General features: G+C 46.5%; 1 protein-coding gene across 2 annotated transcripts; it reads left to right on the plus strand.

The window, feature by feature from the left end:
- Positions 1-510: 510 nt before the first annotated feature.
- Positions 511-16579, plus strand: sav1 (salvador family WW domain containing protein 1). 2 transcript variants are annotated; one of them, XM_031829301.1, is made up of 6 exons: positions 511-777; positions 1249-1347; positions 7242-7727; positions 12177-12447; positions 14239-14382; positions 15333-16579. In XM_031829301.1, the coding sequence occupies exons 2-6, from the start codon at positions 1257-1259 to the stop codon at positions 15496-15498; spliced, it is 1158 nt and encodes a 385-aa protein (XP_031685161.1). In that variant the 5' UTR covers positions 511-777; positions 1249-1256; the 3' UTR covers positions 15499-16579. The 2 variants fall into 2 exon arrangements, with proteins under 2 accessions (XP_031685161.1, XP_031685160.1); XM_031829300.1 differs by having other exon boundaries at positions 1255-1347.
- The last annotated feature ends 3397 nt before the right edge of the window (positions 16580-19976 follow it).

The raw sequence follows: 19976 nt of genomic DNA on the forward strand, positions 1-19976 counted from the left end.
AATAAGGAAAACAAGAGCAAAGAGAAAGAATACGGCAGACAGAGTGGGAGGGGCGTCACAATAGGGAATAGGGTTCCAGTAGAGCACTATATAGGGAATAGGGTGCCAGTAGTGCACTATATAGGGAATAGGGTGCCAGTAGTGCACTATATAGGGAATAGGGTGCCAGTAGTGCACTATATAGGGAATAGGGTGCCAGTAGTGCACTATATAGGGAATAGGGTGCCAGTAGAGCACTATATAGGGAATAGGGTGCCAGTAGAGCACTATATAGGGAATAGGGTGTCAGTAGTGCACTATATAGGGAATAGGGTGCCATTTTGGAATCACACTGCATTTATATTATAACCTCTAGTTACCAAGAGCACACTTCTCACTCAGGTTACACACTAAGAATCAAAGCTGTATGGATTAATTGTGCACTTTCTTATGTTCAATGCATCTCAGTGTGTGTCCAAAATGGCACCCTATAAATCCTGGTCAAATGTTGTGTAGTATAAAAGGAGTAGGGTATCAGTTGACACATCCCTCAGCAATGATAGGAAGCAGAAATAAAACAACACAACCTTCCCATGCTAATCCAATGGGTCTTGACCTTGTGACTGTTTGTCCCAGTTTTGAATGACAGCCCAGTCCCATACGGTTGGATATTTTTAGGTTTGTTTTCAGAAGGGGAAATATCTTTAAAACTAACTTTGAGAAGGGGTTGTTGGGCTTGCTTTGGACCACTGGTTAATTTGGAAATGCTTCAAATCACAGAAGAAGGGGACGAAGTTAGTAAGTAGTTTTATATGTTTATAGAAATGTTTGTTCAAAATGTGAAACTCTACCCTTCACCATTCCCATCCCACAACCCTCGGCGGGCTTGTTTAGAATGACTCGTAGAGGCGTTGAGCAGTTTGTGATGTGATGACATAGACTGGGTGCTGAATAAACGCACTGAAAAGGAAAAACAGCTGACTTCAAGTGCCTTGGAGACAATTTGTGATTTTTTTTTTTTTTTTTTTTTTAACTGGGCGAAAACAGTTTACTTCAGAGTAACTGGCTAACGTTACTTGATATACAAGCAATCGTTCTGTTTCGGGCTTTTTGTCTAAATTACCAGGAAAAATAACAAGTGTGAAATTAACTAATCAAGTCCCTAACCAGCTAAAATGTACAGGCTGCAGATTGGAAGGGACTCTGGTAGTTTTGGGGGTACTTTGTACGAGTTTCTCACATTTTGCATTGATGTCTCTCTCCTTTTTGTTTGAGCTATGCTTCCAAGAAAGAAAAGTAACAACGAAGCGTCGACACCAGCCGAGGCACATAGAAGATCTGTGAAGGAGACATCACCACTCCTGAAAAGTACGTTGGTTAACTAGCTAAATTCGCTAGATAGTTGGTTATCTAGCCAAATTGAAATTGTATTGGTCACATACACATATTTAGCAGATGCCATTGCGGGTGGGTATAATTTGTGGAACATTTCAACAGGAATCCGTTCCAAAAACGTTCGTAAAGTACAAGGTTGCCAACAAACAACGCATAGAAAAGTGTCATGATTAATTCACCTAACATGAGCTAAATAACGACATCAACTCATCACGTAGTTAATTCTTAATGTTTTTCCATAGGCTACCAGAGTAAACATGGCGAGTGAGAAACGTAGTTCATTACCCGGTATCTTATTCTGCCGCTATACAATTTTCTATATGCGTTATTTGTTGGAAACCTTGTTATTGACCAAGTTCTTTGTTGGAACTGATTCCTGTTGGAAAGTAACACACATTATACCCACCAGCGAAATGACTGTGTTCCTATTCTCAGCAGTGCAGAAATATTAAATATATAAATGTATAAATATTAGGATGAGCAATGTCGGAATGGCATAGACTAAAATACACTAACGTTATACATATGAAATGTGTAAAGCACTATGTAAACATTATTAATGTGACAGTGATTCCATGTCTATGTAGATAGTATAGGGCAGCAGCCTCTAAGGTGCAGGGTTGAGTAGCCGGCTGCTGCTAGCAATGTCTCTTCATAAAAACACTTTATACAATTCACACGTTTTAGGTCCTATGATGATACCCAAGCATAACATGTTTGGTAAACTGTATTCTACTATCTAATAGTTATTATGACTGACTAGTATCTAGCTTGCTAGCGTTAGCCAAAGTTGAGATGTAGCTAGTTCTGGTCCGGACTGTTACATGTGTCTATTGAGCCTTCCCAAAGCCCTGTAGCTCTACATTCATCCATCCATCCATTGTGGATTCCCCCCCCCCTGTAGCTCTACATTCATCCATTGTGGATTCTCCCCCCGTAGCTCTACATTCATCCATCCATTGTGGATTCTCCCCCTGTAGCTCTACATTCATCCATCCATCCATTGTGGATTCTCCCCCCTGTAGCTCTATATTCATCCATCCATTGTGGATTCTCCCCCCTGTAGCTCTACATTCATCCATCCATTGTGGATTCTCCCCCCTGTAGCTCTACATTCATCCATCCATTGTGGATTCTCCCCCCTGTAGCTCTACATTCATCCATCCATTGTGGATTCTCCCCCTGTAGCTCTACATTCATCCATCCATTGTAGATTCTCCCCCTGTAGCTCTACATTCATCCATCCATTGTGGATTCTTCCCCTGTAGCTCTACATTCATCCATCCATTGTGGATTCTTCCCCTGTAGCTCTACATTCATCCATCCATTGTGGATTCTCCCCCTGTAGCTCTACATTCATCCATCCATCCATTGTGGATTCTCCCCCCTGTAGCTCTACATTCATCCATCCATTGTGGATTCTCCCCCCTGTAGCTCTACATTCATCCATCCATTGTGGATTCTCCCCCTGTAGCTCTACATTCATCCATCCATTGTGGATTCTCCCCCTGTAGCTCTACATCCATCCATTGTGGATTCTTCCCCTGTAGCTCTACATTCATCCATCCATTGTGGATTCTTCCCCTGTAGCTCTACATTCATCCATCCATCCATTGTGGATTCTCCCCCCTGTAGCTCTACATTCATCCATCCATTGTGGATTCTCCCCCCTGTAGCTCTACATTCATCCATCCATTGTGGATTCTCCCCCTGTAGCTCTACATTCATCCATCCATTGTGGATTCTCCCCTGTAGCTCTACATTCATCCATCCATTGTGGATTCTTCCCCCTGTAGCTCTACATTCATCCATCCATTGTGGATTCTTCCCCTGTAGCTCTACATTCATCCATCCATTGTGGATTCTCCCCCTGTAGCTCTACATTCATCCATCCATCCATCCATCCATTGTGGATTCTTCCCCTGTAGCTCTACATCCATCCATTGTGGATTCTCCCCCTGTAGCTCTACATCCATCCATCCATTGTGGATTCTCCCCCTGTAGCTCTACATCCATCCATCCATTGTGGATTCTTCCCCTGTAGCTCTACATCCATCCATTGTGGATTCTCCCCCTGTAGCTCTACATTCATCCATCCATCCATTGTGGATTCTCCCCCTGTAGCTCTACATTCATCCATCCATCCATTGTGGATTCTCCCCCTGTAGCTCTACATCCATCCATTGTGGATTCTCCCCCTGTAGCTCTACATCCATCCATTGTGGATTCTCCCCCTGTAGCTCTACATTCATCCATCCATACATTGTGGATTCTTCCCCTGTAGCTCTACATTCATCCATCCATACATTGTGGATTCTCCCCCTGTAGCTCTACATTCATCCATCCATCCATTGTGGATTCTCCCCCTGTAGCTACATTCATCCATCCATCCATTGTGGATTCCCCCCCCCCCCCCCATTAGCTCTACATCCATCCATTGTGGATTCCCCCCTGTAGCTCTACATTCATCCATCCATCCATTGTGGATTCTCCCCCTGTAGCTACATTCATCCATCCATCCATTGTGGATTCCCCCCCCCCCCGTAGCTCTACATCCATCCATTGTGGATTCCCCCCTGTAGCTCTACATTCATCCATCCATTTTGTGGATCCCCCCCTGTAGCTCTACATCCATCCATTGTGGATTCCCCCCTGTAGCTCTACATTCATCCATCCATTTTGTGGATCCCCCCCTGTAGCTCTACATTCATCCATTGTGGATTCCCCCCTGTAGCTCTACATTCATCCATCCATTTTGTGGATCCCCCCCTGTAGCTCTACATCCATCCATTGTGGATTCCCCCCTGTAGCTCTACATTCATCCATCCATTGTGGATCCCCCCCCTGTAGCTCTACATTCATCCATCCATTGTGGATTCCCCCCTGTAGCTCTACATCCATCCATTTTGTGGATCCCCCCCTGTAGCTCTACATTCATCCATTGTGGATTCCCCCCTGTAGCTCTACATTCATCCATCCATTTTGTGGATCCCCCCCTGTAGCTCTACATCCATCCATTGTGGATTCCCCCCTGTAGCTCTACATCCATCCATTGTGGATTCCCCCCTGTAGCTCTACATTCATCCATCCATTTTGTGGATCCCCCCCTGTAGCTCTACATTCATCCATTGTGGATTCCCCCCTGTAGCTCTACATTCATCCATCCATTTTGTGGATCCCCCCCTGTAGCTCTACATCCATCCATTGTGGATTCCCCCCTGTAGCTCTACATTCATCCATCCATTGTGGATCCCCCCCTGTAGCTCTACATTCATCCATCCATTGTGGATTCCCCCCTGTAGCTCTACATCCATCCATTTTGTGGATCCCCCCCTGTAGCTCTACATTCATCCATTGTGGATTCCCCCCTGTAGCTCTACATTCATCCATCCATTTTGTGGATCCCCCCCTGTAGCTCTACATCCATCCATTGTGGATCCCCCCCTGTAGCTCTACATCCATCCATTGTGGATTCCCCCCCCCCCCGTAGCTCTACATCCATCCATTTTGTGGATCCCCCCCTGTAGCTCTACATCCATCCATTGTGGATCCCCCCCTGTAGCTCTACATCCATCCATTGTGGATCCCCCCCTGTAGCTCTACATCCATCCATTGTGGATCCCCCCCTGTAGCTCTACATCCATCCATTGTGGATCCCCCCCTGTAGCTCTACATCCATCCATTGTGGATCCCCCCCTGTAGCTCTACATCCATCCATTGTGGATCCCCCCCTGTAGCTCTACATCCATCCATTGTGGATCCCCCCCCTGTAGCTCTACATCCATCCATTGTGGATCCCCCCCTGTAGCTCTACATCCATCCATTGTGTATCCCCCCCTGTAGCTCTACATCCATCCATTGTGGATCCCCCCCTGTAGCTCTACATCCATCCATTGTGGATTCCCCCCTGTAGCTCTACATTCATCCATCCATTTTGTGGATCCCCCCTGTAGCTCTACATTCATCCATTGTGGATTCCCCCCTGTAGCTCTACATTCATCCATCCATTTTGTGGATCCCCCCCTGTAGCTCTACATCCATCCATTGTGGATTCCCCCCTGTAGCTCTACATTCATCCATCCATTGTGGATCCCCCCTGTAGCTCTACATTCATCCATCCATTGTGGATTCCCCCCTGTAGCTCTACATCCATCCATTTTGTGGATCCCCCCCTGTAGCTCTACATTCATCCATTGTGGATTCCCCCCTGTAGCTCTACATTCATCCATCCATTTTGTGGATCCCCCCCTGTAGCTCTACATCCATCCATTGTGGATCCCCCCTGTAGCTCTACATCCATCCATTGTGGATTCCCCCCCCCCCGTAGCTCTACATCCATCCATTTTGTGGATCCCCCCTGTAGCTCTACATCCATCCATTGTGGATCCCCCCCTGTAGCTCTACATCCATCCATTGTGGATCCCCCCCTGTAGCTCTACATCCATCCATTGTGGATCCCCCCCTGTAGCTCTACATCCATCCATTGTGGATTCCCCCCTGTAGCTCTACATCCATCCATTGTGGATTCCCCCCTGTAGCTCTACATCCATCCATTGTGGATCCCCCCCTGTAGCTCTACATCCATCCATTGTGGATCCCCCCCTGTAGCTCTACATCCATCCATTGTGGATCCCCCCCTGTAGCTCTACATCCATCCATTGTGGATCCCCCCCTGTAGCTCTACATCCATCCATTGTGGATTCCCCCCTGTAGCTCTACATCCATCCATTGTGGATCCCCCCCTGTAGCTCTACATCCATCCATTGTGGATCCCCCCCTGTAGCTCTACATCCATCCATTGTGGATCCCCCCCTGTAGCTCTACATCCATCCATTTTGTGGATTCCCCCCTGTAGCTCTACATCCATCCATTGTGGATTCCCCCCTGTAGCTCTACATCCATCCATTGTGGATTCCCCCCTGTAGCTCTACATCCATCCATTGTGGATTCCCCCCTGTAGCTCTACATCCATCCATTGTGGATCCCCCCCTGTAGCTCTACATCCATCCATTGTGGATTCTCCCCCCCCCCCCCCCCCCGTAGCTCTACATCCATCCATGGTGGATCCCCCCCTGTAGCTCTACATCCATCCATTGTGGATCCCCCCCTGTAGCTCTACATCCATCCATTGTGGATCCCCCCCTGTAGCTCTACATCCATCCATTGTGGATCCCCCCCTGTAGCTCTACATCCATCCATTGTGGATCCCCCCCTGTAGCTCTACATCCATCCATTGTGGATTCCCCCCTGACTTTGTTATGTGACAGGTTTCAATGTACTTTCGTTACCCACCAATGTAAAGATGTTGCTGGAGTGTTGACTAACCTTGTTGTTTCTCTATGTGCTAAATGTTCATAGCATACTCATGGAGAACAGGTAGTTAGCTAGCCGTCTAAACGTCAAAATATGGTTTGTTGTGCTACATGCTAAGTTACCTGTAGAATAGATGTATTCTGAGTCAGTGTAGAGAACATGGACATATTTCTAGAAGGTTACAATATTGCAATATTTTTTAAATCAATAATCTGATTTGGTGTATTGGTCAGTTATTATTTTTTTAATTTAACCTTTTATTTAACCAGGTAGGCAAGTTGAGAACAAGTTCCCATTTACTATTGCGACCTGGCCAAGATAAAGCAAAGCAGTTCAACACATACAACAACAGAGTTACACATGGAGTAAACAAAACATGCAGTCAATAATACAGTAGAGAAAAATCTATATACAGTGAGTGCAAATGAGGTGACATAATAAATGGGCCATGGTGGCGAAGTAATTACAATATATTGTAGAATAGTCAGTCATCTTTTGGACGATAGTTAGTAGCATCCTTTTGTCTTGACCTACACCTGTTGGTCCTGTTTCAGATCTCATGCCCTCGTTCATCCGACATGGACCCACTATCCCCAGACGCCCCGAGGTCCCTCTGCCGGAGCCTGGCTCAGCCTATCCCGTGGGGCCTGTGTTGGCCGGCAACAAGAGCTTCCTACGCTTCCCCCCTGTGCAGAGGTCACCCCACGAGGCGGCTCTGCGGGAACGCCACCGGATGTCAGCCCCTCCGTACCTACCTGGAAGCCTGGGCGATATAACCCACGAGTACGGAGGCTCCTCACAGTCCTTCCTCACAGACGTGAGCGCCATGGCTGAGAAGGAGGATGTTGGGCTCTACTACCACCCTCTGACTCCGGAGCCTTACTCCGACAGCCAGCAGCAGCAGAGACGGCCTCAGCCACATCAGCACCCCAGAGCTCCTGACCACTTACATGAGGACTATAGATACTATGAACAGAGTGAACATCAAAGCCTACCACCACGACAACACACTCCCCCGGCCCCCAACGGACTGGCAACAGGTAAAACATAAACCAGTCTTACTCAAGTCAATATCCGTAGTCATAATAGTCAAATCAGTGGAACCATTTTTAATATTGACTAAGTGTCTTATAAGGACTCGTTAATTAGATAGCATGGAAGTTTAGTGAACAAAAACAAAATAATGGCAAAAGGCTTGGAATTGTCTTTAGAATGTGAGTTGTTAATGCCATGAAGGTGGTGCTGGTAGAGCTCTACACTTGTGCACTATGAGCCTTAGTCAAAAGATCAAAATACTAAATTTTATTAGTCACATGCACCGAATGTGAAATGCTTATGAGCCCCTAAACAACAATGCAGTACGAATAGAAAATTAGAAGTAACAAGTTATTAAAGAGCAGCAGTAACATAATAAGAGTGAGATTTTATACCAGGGGGTACCGGTACAGAGTCAGTGTGGAGGCTATATACAGGGGGTACCGGTACAGAGTCAATGTGGAGGCTATATACAGGGGGTACCGGTACAGAGTCAATGTGGAGGCTATATACAGGGGGTACCGGTACAGAGTCAATGTGGAGGCTATATACAGGGGGTACCGGTACAGAGTCAGTGTGGAGGCTATATACAGGGGGTACCGGTACAGAGTCAGTGTGGAGGCTATATACAGGGGGTACCGGTACAGAGTCAGTGTGGAGGCTATATACAGGGGGTACCGGTACAGAGTCAGTGTGGAGGCTATATACAGGGGGTACCGGTACAGAGTCAATGTGGAGGCTATATACAGGGGGTACCGGTACAGAGTCAATGTGGAGGCTATATACAGGGGGTACCGGTACAGAGTCTATGTGGAGGCTATATACAGGGGGTACCGGTACAGAGTCTATGTGGAGGCTATATACAGGGGGTACCGGTACAGAGTCAGTGTGGAGGGACACTGGTTAGTTGAGGTAATATGTACATATAGGTAGAGTTGGGGCTTTTATAGGTAAAACATGGTGCCAATAGGGAGGTACCCTTGCTTATTATTGGATGTGGATCCTCGGTATGAGTATGAAATGCGTTGGCCATAGTTTAACCAGTTGAGCTCCTCTTCGGAACCGGAGTTAAAAGGTGTTTGTTGCTACTGTGTTTCCGGCTGCTCGACTAACAGATCCTTGTTTTTAGTTTGGATAGAGCCTTAAGGAAAAGGGGTGGTGCCGGTTCAATCCACCTCACTGTTTGTATCTTCAAAAACAGTCTCGCTACAAATTAGTTATTGGCAGATGGGAGTGGGGACTGCCTCAAGTCACATGACTAAATCCCCAGACTGGTGCATGTCATCTGTTGCCTTTTACCTGTCGTCTGTGTTAAACACATGACATTAAACGCACGCTACTTCAATGGACTCTAGAATGTGAGTCTTGATGTGAATTCCCACTGGTGCATCAGGAGGGATGTTGGTGGTGTTTTCAGTGTTGAGAAAATGGACACATTCCTGCTGGAGCTGCCCTGGTCCTAGCTAGAGCTGCCCTGGCCCTAGCTAGAGCTGCCCTGCTAGAGCTGCCCTTGTCCTAGCTAGAGCTGCCCTGGCCCTGCTGGAGCTGCCCTGGTCCTAGCTAGAGCTGCCCTGGCCCTGCTAGAGCTGCCCTGGCCCTAGCTAGAGCTGCCCTGGTCCTAGCTAGAGCTGCCCTGGTCCTAGCTAGAGCTGCCCTGGTCCTAGCTAGAGCTGCCCTGGTCCTAGCTAGAGCTGCCCTGCTAGAGCTGCCCTGGTCCTAGCTAGAGCTGCCCTGGTCCTGCTAGAGCTGCCCTGGTCCTGCTAGAGCTGCCCTGGTCCTAGGTAGAGCTGCCCTGGTCCTAGGTAGAGCTGCCCTGGTCCTAGCTAGAGCTGCCCTGGTCCTAGCTAGAGCTGCCCTGGTCCTAGCTAGAGCTGCCCTGGCCCTAGCTAGAGCTGCCCTGGCCCTAGCTAGAGCTGCCCTGGCCCTAGCTAGAGCTGCCCTGGCCCTAGCTAGAGCTGCCCTGGCCCTGCTAGAGCTGCCCTGGCCCTAGCTAGAGCTGCCCTGGCCCTAGCTAGAGCTGCCCTGGCCCTAGCTAGAGCTGCCCTGGTCCTAGCTAGAGCTGCCCTGGTCCTAGCTAGAGCTGCCCTGGCCCTAGCTAGAGCTGTCCTGCTAGTGGTCCTGTTAAAGCTGCTCTGGTCAACTGTAAGTGCTGTTATTGTGAAGTGGAAACATCTAGGATTAATGACTCGGCCTCAAAGTGGTAGGTAACACATGCTCACAGAACGAGACTGCTGAGCGCTAAAGAGTGTGAAAATCATCTGTCCTCGGTTGCAACACTCACTACCGAGTTCCAAACTGCCTCTGGAAGCAACTTCAGCACAATAACTGTTCGTCAGGAGCTTCATGAAATGGGTTTCCATGGCCGAGCAGCCTCACACAAGCCTCAGATCACCAATGCCAAGCGTCGGCTGGAGGGGTGTAAAGCTCGTCCCCATTGGACTCTGGAGCAGTGGAAACACGTTCTCTAGAGTGATGAATCCCACTTCACCATCTGGCAGTCCGACGGATGAATCTGGGTTTGGCGGATGCCAGGAGAATGCTGCTTGCCCCAATGAATAGTGCCAACTGTAACGTTTGGTGGAGGAGGAATAATTGTCTGGGGCTGTTTTTCATGGTTCAGGCCCCTTAGTTCCAGAGAAGTGAAATCTTAACACTACAGCATAAAATGACATTCTAGACTATTTTGTGCTTACAACTTTGTGGCAACCGTTTGGGAAAGGCCCTTTCCTGTTTCAACATGACAAGACCTCCCATGCACAAAGCGAGGTCCGTACAGAAATGGTTTGTCGAGATCGGTGTGGGAAAAACTTGACTGGCCTGCACAGAGCCCTGACCTCAACCTCTATCGAGCACCTTTTGGGATGAATTGGAACGCCGACTGCAAGCCAAGTGTCCACATACTTTTGGTAATGTATAAGTACTATGGTGGGCCAATGCTTCCAACCATCCAATGTGTTTTTATTGTGTGGGAAGGCGTGCACACTTCAGGAGAAGGGACATGTGCTCTGTTTGAATTTGAGCTCAGATTTCTGCCCCCGCTTTCCTGTCCATTTTCAATACATTTACTCTCCCATTTCCTGCCATTCATCAAGAGAGGTGGGTCACAAATCACTGTGTGTCAGAGGGGGAGTAGTATATCTAGAAACAGTGTTGTTAAAAAGGGATCGGCAGCAATGCTGTGTTTCAGTGTTTGTACAGTTGGTGTGTCAGAATGTCCACTCCTATTTAAAAAGAGACACGTTTCCTCTGTAAATGGACGCTGTCCCCAGAGGACATGATTCCTCCTCTATAAATGGACGCTGTCCCCAGAGGACATGATTCCTCCTCTGGAAATGGACGCTGTCCCCAGTGGACATGATTCCTCCTCTATAAATGGACGCTGTCCCCAGAGGACGTGATTCCTCCTCTATAAATGGACGCTGTCCCCAGAGGACGTGATTCCTCCTCTGTAAATGGACGCTGTCCCCAGAGGACGTGATTCCTCCTCTGTAAATGGACGCTGTCCCCAGAGGACGTGATTCCTCCTCTGTAAATGGACGCTGTCCCCAGAGGACGTGATTCCTCCTCTGTAAATGGACGCTGTCCCCTACTCTTTCCTCATAGAGGCATAGTGTATATAATAGCAAAGAATAGGCTAGAACAGACATGCAGACACCCTAGATGAGGCTGACAGCAGCACAGGGTCAGGTATGGGTCAGGCAATGAGAGTTGGCTATAGCCGTACCAGGGCCCGGCAGCAGGGTTTTACTACAGGACGGTACCGGGGCCCGGCAGCAGGGTTTTACTACAGGACGGTACCGGGGCCCGGCAGCAGGGTTTTACTACAGGACGGTACCGGGGACCGGGAGCAGGGTTTTACTACAGGACGGTACCGGGGACCGGGAGCAGGGTTTTACTACAGGACGGTACCGGGGACCGGCAGCAGGGTACTTGAAGGTTTAGATTTTTTAAAATACATGTTACCCCCTTTTCTCCCCACAGCGCGCATCCAACCCGGAAGCCAGCCGCACCAATGTGTCGGAGGAAACACCGTGCACCTGGCAACCTTGGTTAGCGCGCACTGCGCCCGGCCCGCCACAGGAGTCACTGGTGCGCGATGAGACAAGGATATGCCTACCGGCCAAACCCTCCCTAACCCGGACGATGCTAGGCCAATTGTGTGTTGTCCCACGGACCTCCTGGTCGCGGCCGGCTGCGACAGAGCCTGGGCGTAAACCCAGAGTCTCTGGTGGCAAAGCTAGTGCTGCGATGCAGTGCCCTAGACCACTGTGCCACCCGGGATGCCAGGTTTAGGGTTTTTAAGGGTATGTCCCAAGTGGCACCCTATTTCCCCATAGGGCTCTTGTCAAAAGTAGTGCACTACATAGGGAATAGGGTGTAATTTGGGACTCAACCATTTGTTTGACCAGCCAGCCATCCTCTGAAGGTTTAAGGTATCTAACTCCTCCCCTCAGGTATCGGTCGAATGCAGTCCAAGTCTCTGGGGAACCTGTCCAGTCTGAGCTATGAGGACCTCTCCCTGCCCCGTGGTTGGACGGTAGACTGGACCATCCGAGGCAGGAAGTACTACATCGACCACAACACCAACACCACCCACTGGTCCCACCCCCTGGAGAGAGAGGGTCTGCCCCCTGGCTGGGAGAAGGTGGAGTCTGCTGAGTTTGGACCCTACTACGTGGACCACGTCAACAAGAGGGCTCAGTATAGACACCCCTGTGCTCCTAGGTAAACTGTAGAGACAGAGATACTCCACCCCTGTGCTCCTAGGTAAACTGTAGAGACACACACACACACACACACACACACACACACACACACACACACACACACACACACGGTGTAAGATGAAGTTGCCCTTTAACTCTGATCTTGGGTCAGTTAGTCACTAATGGTTAGGATTGGAGCAGGGGACACCTATCCTAGATCTGTACCTAAGGGAAACTCACACACATTTTGGTATTCAGTCTTTTTAAAAAGTGAGAATTTTGTTCAGTCAAATAACTTTATTCTGATATAGTAACTTGACTCCTAGCCTCTGCCAATACTACGCTGAACCAAAATATAAACGGAACATTTTGGTTTCATGAGATGGAATAAAACATTCCAGAAATGTTCAATAAGCACAAAACAAACATAAACAAACAAATTTGTTTACATCCCTGTTAGTGAGCATTTCTCCTTTGCCAAGATAATCCATCTATACTTGACAGGTGTGGCATATCAAGAAGCTGATTAAACAGTATGATCATTTACAAAAGGGGACAAAAGGCCACTCTAAAATGTGCTGTTTTGTCACACAACACCATGCCAAAGATGTCTGAAGTTTTGAGGGAGAGCGCAATTAGCATCCTGACTGCAGGAATGTCCACCAGAGCTGTTAAGCCCCATTAGAGCATTTTGCAGTACGTCCAACTGGCTTCACATCCGCAGACCACGTGTAACCACGCCAACCCAGGACCTCTACATCCGGCTTCTTCATCTGCGGGGTCGTCTGAGACCAGCCACCCGGACAGCTAATTAAACTGTGGGTTTTGCACAACCGAATAATTTCTGCACAAACTGTCAGAAACCGTCTCAGGGAAGCTCCTCTGAGTGCTCGTCCTCACCAGGGTCTTGACCCGACTGTAGTCCTGCATTGTAACTGAGTTCAGTGAGAAAATGCTCACATTTGATGGCCATTGGCACGCTGGAGAAGTGTTCTCTTTATGGATGAATCCACGTTTCAACAGCACCGGGCAGATGGCAGACAGAGTGTATGGTGTTGTGTGGGTGAGCGGTTTGCTGATAACATTGTGAACAGAGTGCCCCATGGTGAGGTTATGGTATGTGGCAGGCATAAACTACAGATCACAAACTCCATTGCATTTTATCGATGGCAATTTGAATTCACAGATTCCATGACGAGATCCTGAGGCCCATTGTCGTGCCATTCATCCGCCGCCATCACCTCATGTTTCACAATTTCTGGAAGCTGAAAATGTCCAAGTTCTTCCATGACCTGCATACTCACCAGACATGTCACCCACTGAGCATGTTTGGGATGCTCTGGATCAACGTGTACGACAGCGTGTTCCAGCAACTTCGCACAGCCATTTAAGAGTGAGACAACATTCCACAGGCCACAACCAACAGCCTGATCAACTCTATGTGAAGGAGATGTCACGCTGCATGAGGCAAATGGTGGTCACACCAGATACTGACTAGTTTTCTGATCAACTCCCCTACTTTACCTTTAAAAAGGTTTAATCAGATGCATATCTGTGTTCCCAGTCGTGTTTAATCCTTAGATTAGGGCCTCATTTATTTAAATTGACTGTCATTATATGTACTGTATCTCAACAACTGCACGTTGTGTTATTTTTTTCCCCCATTATTTTTCTTCATTGTAACCCTCCTTCTATTCCAGTGTTCCTCACTATGACCAGGAATTTGTATTCCCTTTTTTTTGTTTTAAAGAGTCTCATTTTAAAATATATATATATATATTTCTATTATTTTGTATTTTTCCATTTCCAGTGTGCTCCAATATGACCAGCCTCCTCCCGTTGTATACCGGCCTCGCCCAGCCGAGCGGAACCATCCGGTACTGGTACCAGCCAATCCGTACCACACGGCAGAGATCCCTGACTGGCTACAGGTGTATGCCCGAGCCCCACTCAAGTGAGTAGACCGTACCTGGCATTTCTCACATATACTGGCTCATACAAAAATCTCTGAAACTGGAAACACTTATCTCCCTCACTAGCTTTAAGCACCAACTGTCAGAGCAGCTCACAGATTACTGCACCTGTACATAGCCCACCTATAATTTAGCCCAAACAACTACCTCTTTCCCAACTGTATTTAATTTTTATTTATTTATTTATTTTGCTCCTTTGCACCCCATTATTTTTATTTCTACTTTGCAAATTCTTCCATTGCAAACTACCATTCCAGTGTTTTACTTGCTATATTGTATTTACTTTGCCACCATGGCCTTTTTTGCCTTTACCTCCCTTCTCACCTCATTTGCTCACATCGTATATAGACTTGTTTATACTGCATTATTGACTGTATGTTTGTTTTACTCCATGTGTAACTCTGTTGTTGAATGTGTCGAACTGCTTTGCTTTATCTTGGCCAGGTCGCAATTGTAAATGAGAACTTGTTCTCAACTTGCCTACCTGGTTAAATAAAGGTGTTCTCAACTAGCCTACCTGGTTAAATAAAGGTGTTCTCAACTAGCCTACCTGGTTAAATAAAGGTGTTCTCAACTAGCCTACCTGGTTAAATAAAGGTGTTCTCAACTAGCCTACCTGGTTAAATAAAGGTGTTCTCAACTAGCCTACCTGGTTAAATAAAGGTGTTCTCAACTAGCCTACCTGGTTAAATAAAGGTGTTCTCAACTAGCCTACCTGGTTAAATAAAGGTGAAATAAAAAAAATAATTTAAAAAAAAATAACTTCAGAGGTTGGATTGATTTGAAAAATATTGTAATCTTTTTTTTTAAATGAACGGTATTGGAGACACTGTGGTTTTGGAGTTTTTGTTTTTTATATTTTAACATTGTGACACGCAGCCATGTTTTGTTGTCAAATAAATAAAAAATCTGTCTTCCCTTTCTGCTCCAGGTATGACCACATCCTGAAGTGGGAGCTGTTCCAGCTGGTGGATCTGGACACGTACCAGGGCATGTTGAAGCTGCTCTTCATGAAGGAACTGGAGCGCATCGTCAAGTCCTACGAGGCCTACCGTCAGGCCCTGCTGTCTGAGGTGGACCAAAGGAAACCGAGGTAACAGTGGTACACTCAGGGGTCCCAGGAGCACTCTGGGGGGGCCCAGGAGCAACGGGACAAGAACTTCACAGGGAAGTAGGCCCTATTCACTTGGAAGCAAACAAGACAAAATGATGGTGGTGGTGGGGGGGGGGCCCACTCTGGCCCAGGAGCAGCCGGACAGAGGAATGGAGCCTGTGGATAGCTGGACCTGAGACTTCAACCGTTCTCTTTCTACATTGCTCCTATGAAGTTCTCCCCCTGAAGCTGCTACAGTACAGAGCTCCACCCGTCTGAGGTTTCTACAACAAGGAAGTCCGCCCCTTTAGAGGTTTCCGCCCTGCCCCAGTAGGTCAGGGTTCATTTATTTTTATGATTGACCTCCTTATTGCCGTCTCCTCCTCTCACCCAAACGTATGCGGTCGTCTTCCCGTTTTATATCAGCCAAATTTCCAGATGCTGCTCACATCATGTGGTTACGCAGGTCCCCCTCCCTTCGTGATGATTCGGGACCAAGGACGAGCGACTATGTGAACGCTCCAATGAAGAAAGAAAATGATTCTCCAGCTGGAGAGAGAGAGATGTTTACACTAAAGTTGCTTACAGAAAATGTCATCTGAGAACTGGGTCGTGTTCATTAGGCAACAAATGGAAGAACAGACTGCAACATGGGGAGGGACTACCGGGACTCGTTTTTCCAAAAGGTTTTGCTACAGTGTGCCCCACTGAACACATCCCTGGGTTGTTGTATGGAATCTGTTCTTTTTTTTATTTTTATAAAGACTGAAGACGATCACAGGGTCTTAAAGACCTGTTTATTGTTTGAATGTCCATAAGTGACTATAAGATTTACAGACTGTCTTTTCCCTCACAGAAACAGCACCTGTTTTATACTGCGCTTTGTAAAATGATTGCTATAATGTCACTTTTTTGGGGAGAGAAGGACTGGCAGCTTCACCTTTTTTTTTAAATAAATTAATGTTTCTAGATAAAAACATTTATGGAGCAGAATTTATCATTGTACGTAATTTGTATTTCTTTGTAAGCATTTGTAGCCCCTAAAACTGAAGATTTCTTTAACAATAAAAATGTGATCCATTGTTTTTTTTCCCAACTTCATTATTATTTTTAATAAGACAATCCTCTAAAATGTGTACTTCCTGTACAAGAAATGTACATTTTTGATGTGTACTTTCTTTTATTTTGAAGACTTGAAACTGTAGGAAAAATCATCACATTTGATGCAGTCATTGGTGTGACTCATGGTTGTCTGCATCACTATACATCAGGAATATCCTTATTATAATAGGATTTGTTTATTTTAAAAGACACTCTGGGCCCAGGTCCAAAGAAGTGCACTATATAGGGCCCTGGTCTAAAGTAGTGCACTATATAGGGAATAGGACCCTGGTCCAAAGAAGTGCACTATAAAGAGAATAGGGTGTCATTTGGCATAGTTTATATACAGTGGAAAGTATTCAGACCCATTGACTTTCTCCACATTTTGTGACGTTACAGCCTTATTCTAAAATGGATGGGTTTTTTTTCCCCTCAATCTACACACTATCAAATAATGACAAGGCAAAAACAGTTTTTATTTATTTAACTGAAATATCATATTTACGTAAGTATTCAGACCCTTTTACTCCAGGACTTTGTTGGACGCTCAAGTACATTCAGAGACTTGTCCCGAAGCCCCTCCTGTGTTGTGGGACCTTACATAGACGAGTGTGTGTGCCTTTCCAAATCATGTCCAATCAATTGAATTTACCACAGGTGGACTCCAAGTTGTAGAAACATCTCAAGGATGATCAATAGAAAAAGGATGCACCTGAGCTCAAGATCTCGAGTGTCAAAGCGAAGGGTCTGAATACTTATGTAAATAAGTTCTTTTTTTAAAACTTGCAAATAATGATGTTTTTGGGTTTGTCAATATGTGGTATTGTTTGTAGGTTGAGGAAACGAATGTATTTAATCCATTTTAGAATAAGGCTGTAACTTAACCAAATGTGGAAAAAGTCCAGGACTCTGAATGCACTGTACATCACTAATGATTCAGATGCCCTATCTTTTCCAAACAACTGAAGTGCATTTTCCTCTGGATGTAGATGTACTCTGGCTACGTCCCACATGACACCCTATCCCATAGTGCACTAGTCCCATAGAGTTAGTATAAAGTAGTGCACTATGTAGGGAATAGGGTGCCTTTTGGGATGAACCCTCCGATAACTGGTTATTTTCTTGTTGTGGATTTTGTAATGCCTTATGTTTAATGGACTGATATTGATATTGTCTCCGCTCTGTTCCTGGTGTGACCGTCGCTACTAGGCGACGTAAGAACGGCTAGCTCCAAGCCATCGGTTCAGAATGATGTCACCGTAGGGCTAGCTCCAAGCCATCGGTTCTGAATGATGTCACCGTAGGGCTAGCACCAAGCCATCGGTTCTGAATATTACCGTACGGCTAGCTCCAACCCATCGGTTCTGAATGTTACCGTACGGCTAGTTCCAACCCATCGGTTCAGAATGACGTCACCGTAGGGCTAGCTCCAACCCATCGGTTCTGAATGATGTTACCGTAGGGCTAGCACCAACCCATCGGTTCTGAATGATGTTACCGTAGGGCTAGCACCAACCCATCGGTTCTGAATGATGTTACCGTAGGGCTAGCACCAACCCATCGGTTCAGAATGTTACCGTACGGCTAGCTCCAACCCATCGGTTCAGAATGACGTCACCGTAGGGCTAGCACCAACCCATCGGTTCAGAATGACGTCACCGTAGGGCTAGCTCCAACCCATCGGTTCCGAAAGATGTCACCGTAGGGCTAGCTCCAACCCATCGGATCAGAAAGATGTCACCGTAGGGCTAGCTCCAACCCATCGGATCAGAAAGATGTCACCGTAGGGCTAGCTCCAACCCATTGGTTCAGAATGATGTCACCGTAGGGCTAGCGCCAACCATTCGGTTCAGAATGACGTCACCGTAGGGCTAGCACCAACCCATCGGTTCAGAATGATGTCACCGTAGGGATAGCACCAACCCATCGGTTCTGAATGTTACCGTAGGGCTAGCACCAACCCATCGGTTCAGAATGACGTCACCGTAGGGCTAGCACCAACCCATCGGTTCAGAATGACGTCACCGTAGGGCTAGCTCCAACCCATCGGTTCCGAATGATGTCACCGTAGGGCTAGCTCCAACCCATCGGTTCAGAAAGATGTCACCGTAGGGCTAGTTCCAACCCATCGGTTCAGAATGTTACCGTAGGGCTAGCTCCAACCCATCGGTTCTGAATGTTACCGTAGGGCTAGCACCAACCCATCAGTTCTGAATGTTACCGTAGGGCTAGCTCCAACCCATCGGTTCAGAATGATGTTACCGTAGGGCTAGCTCCAACCAATGACGTCACCATACGGCTGGTATTTAACCCTTTTGTGGAGTGCAGATCCAGGACAAACACAAAATCTGCTGTGAAAAAATTATAATATACGTTTCAAACCCACAGCTATGTAGCTACTCCTCAAACGATTCACACAAACCACTTATTGGCTGTTGTCATTTACTATTCTGTTCTTGTAATCATTGGCTTTTGGAAAAGCAACTATCAATAAATAATTTAATCCTAGTTTGGAGATGATCCTGGTTTCATAGTTGTTTGTAACACCCATACTGGCAGATATACATGTACTAAAACAGACCAATATCTATTCATTTTTATTTTCTTCGCAAGTCAATACCTGGGTCGTGCTCCGTAATGGAAAACAACAATGAACATTTTCTTATTAGACAATTGCAGCCTGCAGGTTGCAGTTCCGCCCCTTCCTGTTTCAGGCACGGCCCAGATGTACAGCAGGAACATTTTGACGTTCTCCTTTCATTATTCACTGTGTATATTGAAGCTCAGACAACAGAGACTGGGTTTTTTTTCTCCCATTTTTTTTTTTTTATAGAAAATGATGACTATGACTTGTTGTGAATGGTGACGTTACATTATACTGTAGTGTGGAAGACCACGAGGAAGAAACCACTTTGATGCTGCTGTGTGTTTTGTGTCTGTGTCCGTCCCAAATGGCATCCCTACTCCCTATGGACCCTGGTCAAAAGTAGTGCACTGTAAAGGGAATAGGGGGCCATTTTGGACTCAGACCTGGGCTAGCGTGTTCATGGCTCTCTGGGAGATTGTTACAGGACAAACCTCTTTTGGTCAGACCTTTTATAGACATCCTGCTTGACACGTAACCATAACAACGACCTTACAGGTTACCTAAAACATGGAAACAACTAAAATTACCCCGCCGGAAAAATATTTATATTTTTGCGTATACAATAACTTTGATAGATTATCATTCAAATGTAGTAATATTACACATGGATCGTTGTTTTTCTCATCAAATTTAACACAATCTACACATTTTAACAGTCCACCAAGCCCACTGATATATTGTTTGCGAACACGAAAAAAAGCGTTCCCAACAATCACACAACCTCTACTGGTTAA

The sequence above is a fragment of the Oncorhynchus kisutch genome, linkage group LG7 (assembly GCF_002021735.2).
Source record: "Oncorhynchus kisutch isolate 150728-3 linkage group LG7, Okis_V2, whole genome shotgun sequence".
Taxonomy (NCBI): domain Eukaryota; kingdom Metazoa; phylum Chordata; class Actinopteri; order Salmoniformes; family Salmonidae; genus Oncorhynchus; species Oncorhynchus kisutch.

Bases quoted from the DNA above. Each gene is read 5' to 3' on its own strand.
- sav1 (XM_031829300.1), top strand. From the start codon at position 744: ATGCTTCAAATCACAGAAGAAGGGGACGAAGTTA. The intron at 1,348-7,241 runs GTACGTTGGTTA...GTCCTGTTTCAG, and splicing joins GACATCACCACTCCTGAAAA to ATCTCATGCCCTCGTTCATC. The intron at 14,383-15,332 runs GTGAGTAGACCG...TTTCTGCTCCAG, and splicing joins TATGCCCGAGCCCCACTCAA to GTATGACCACATCCTGAAGT.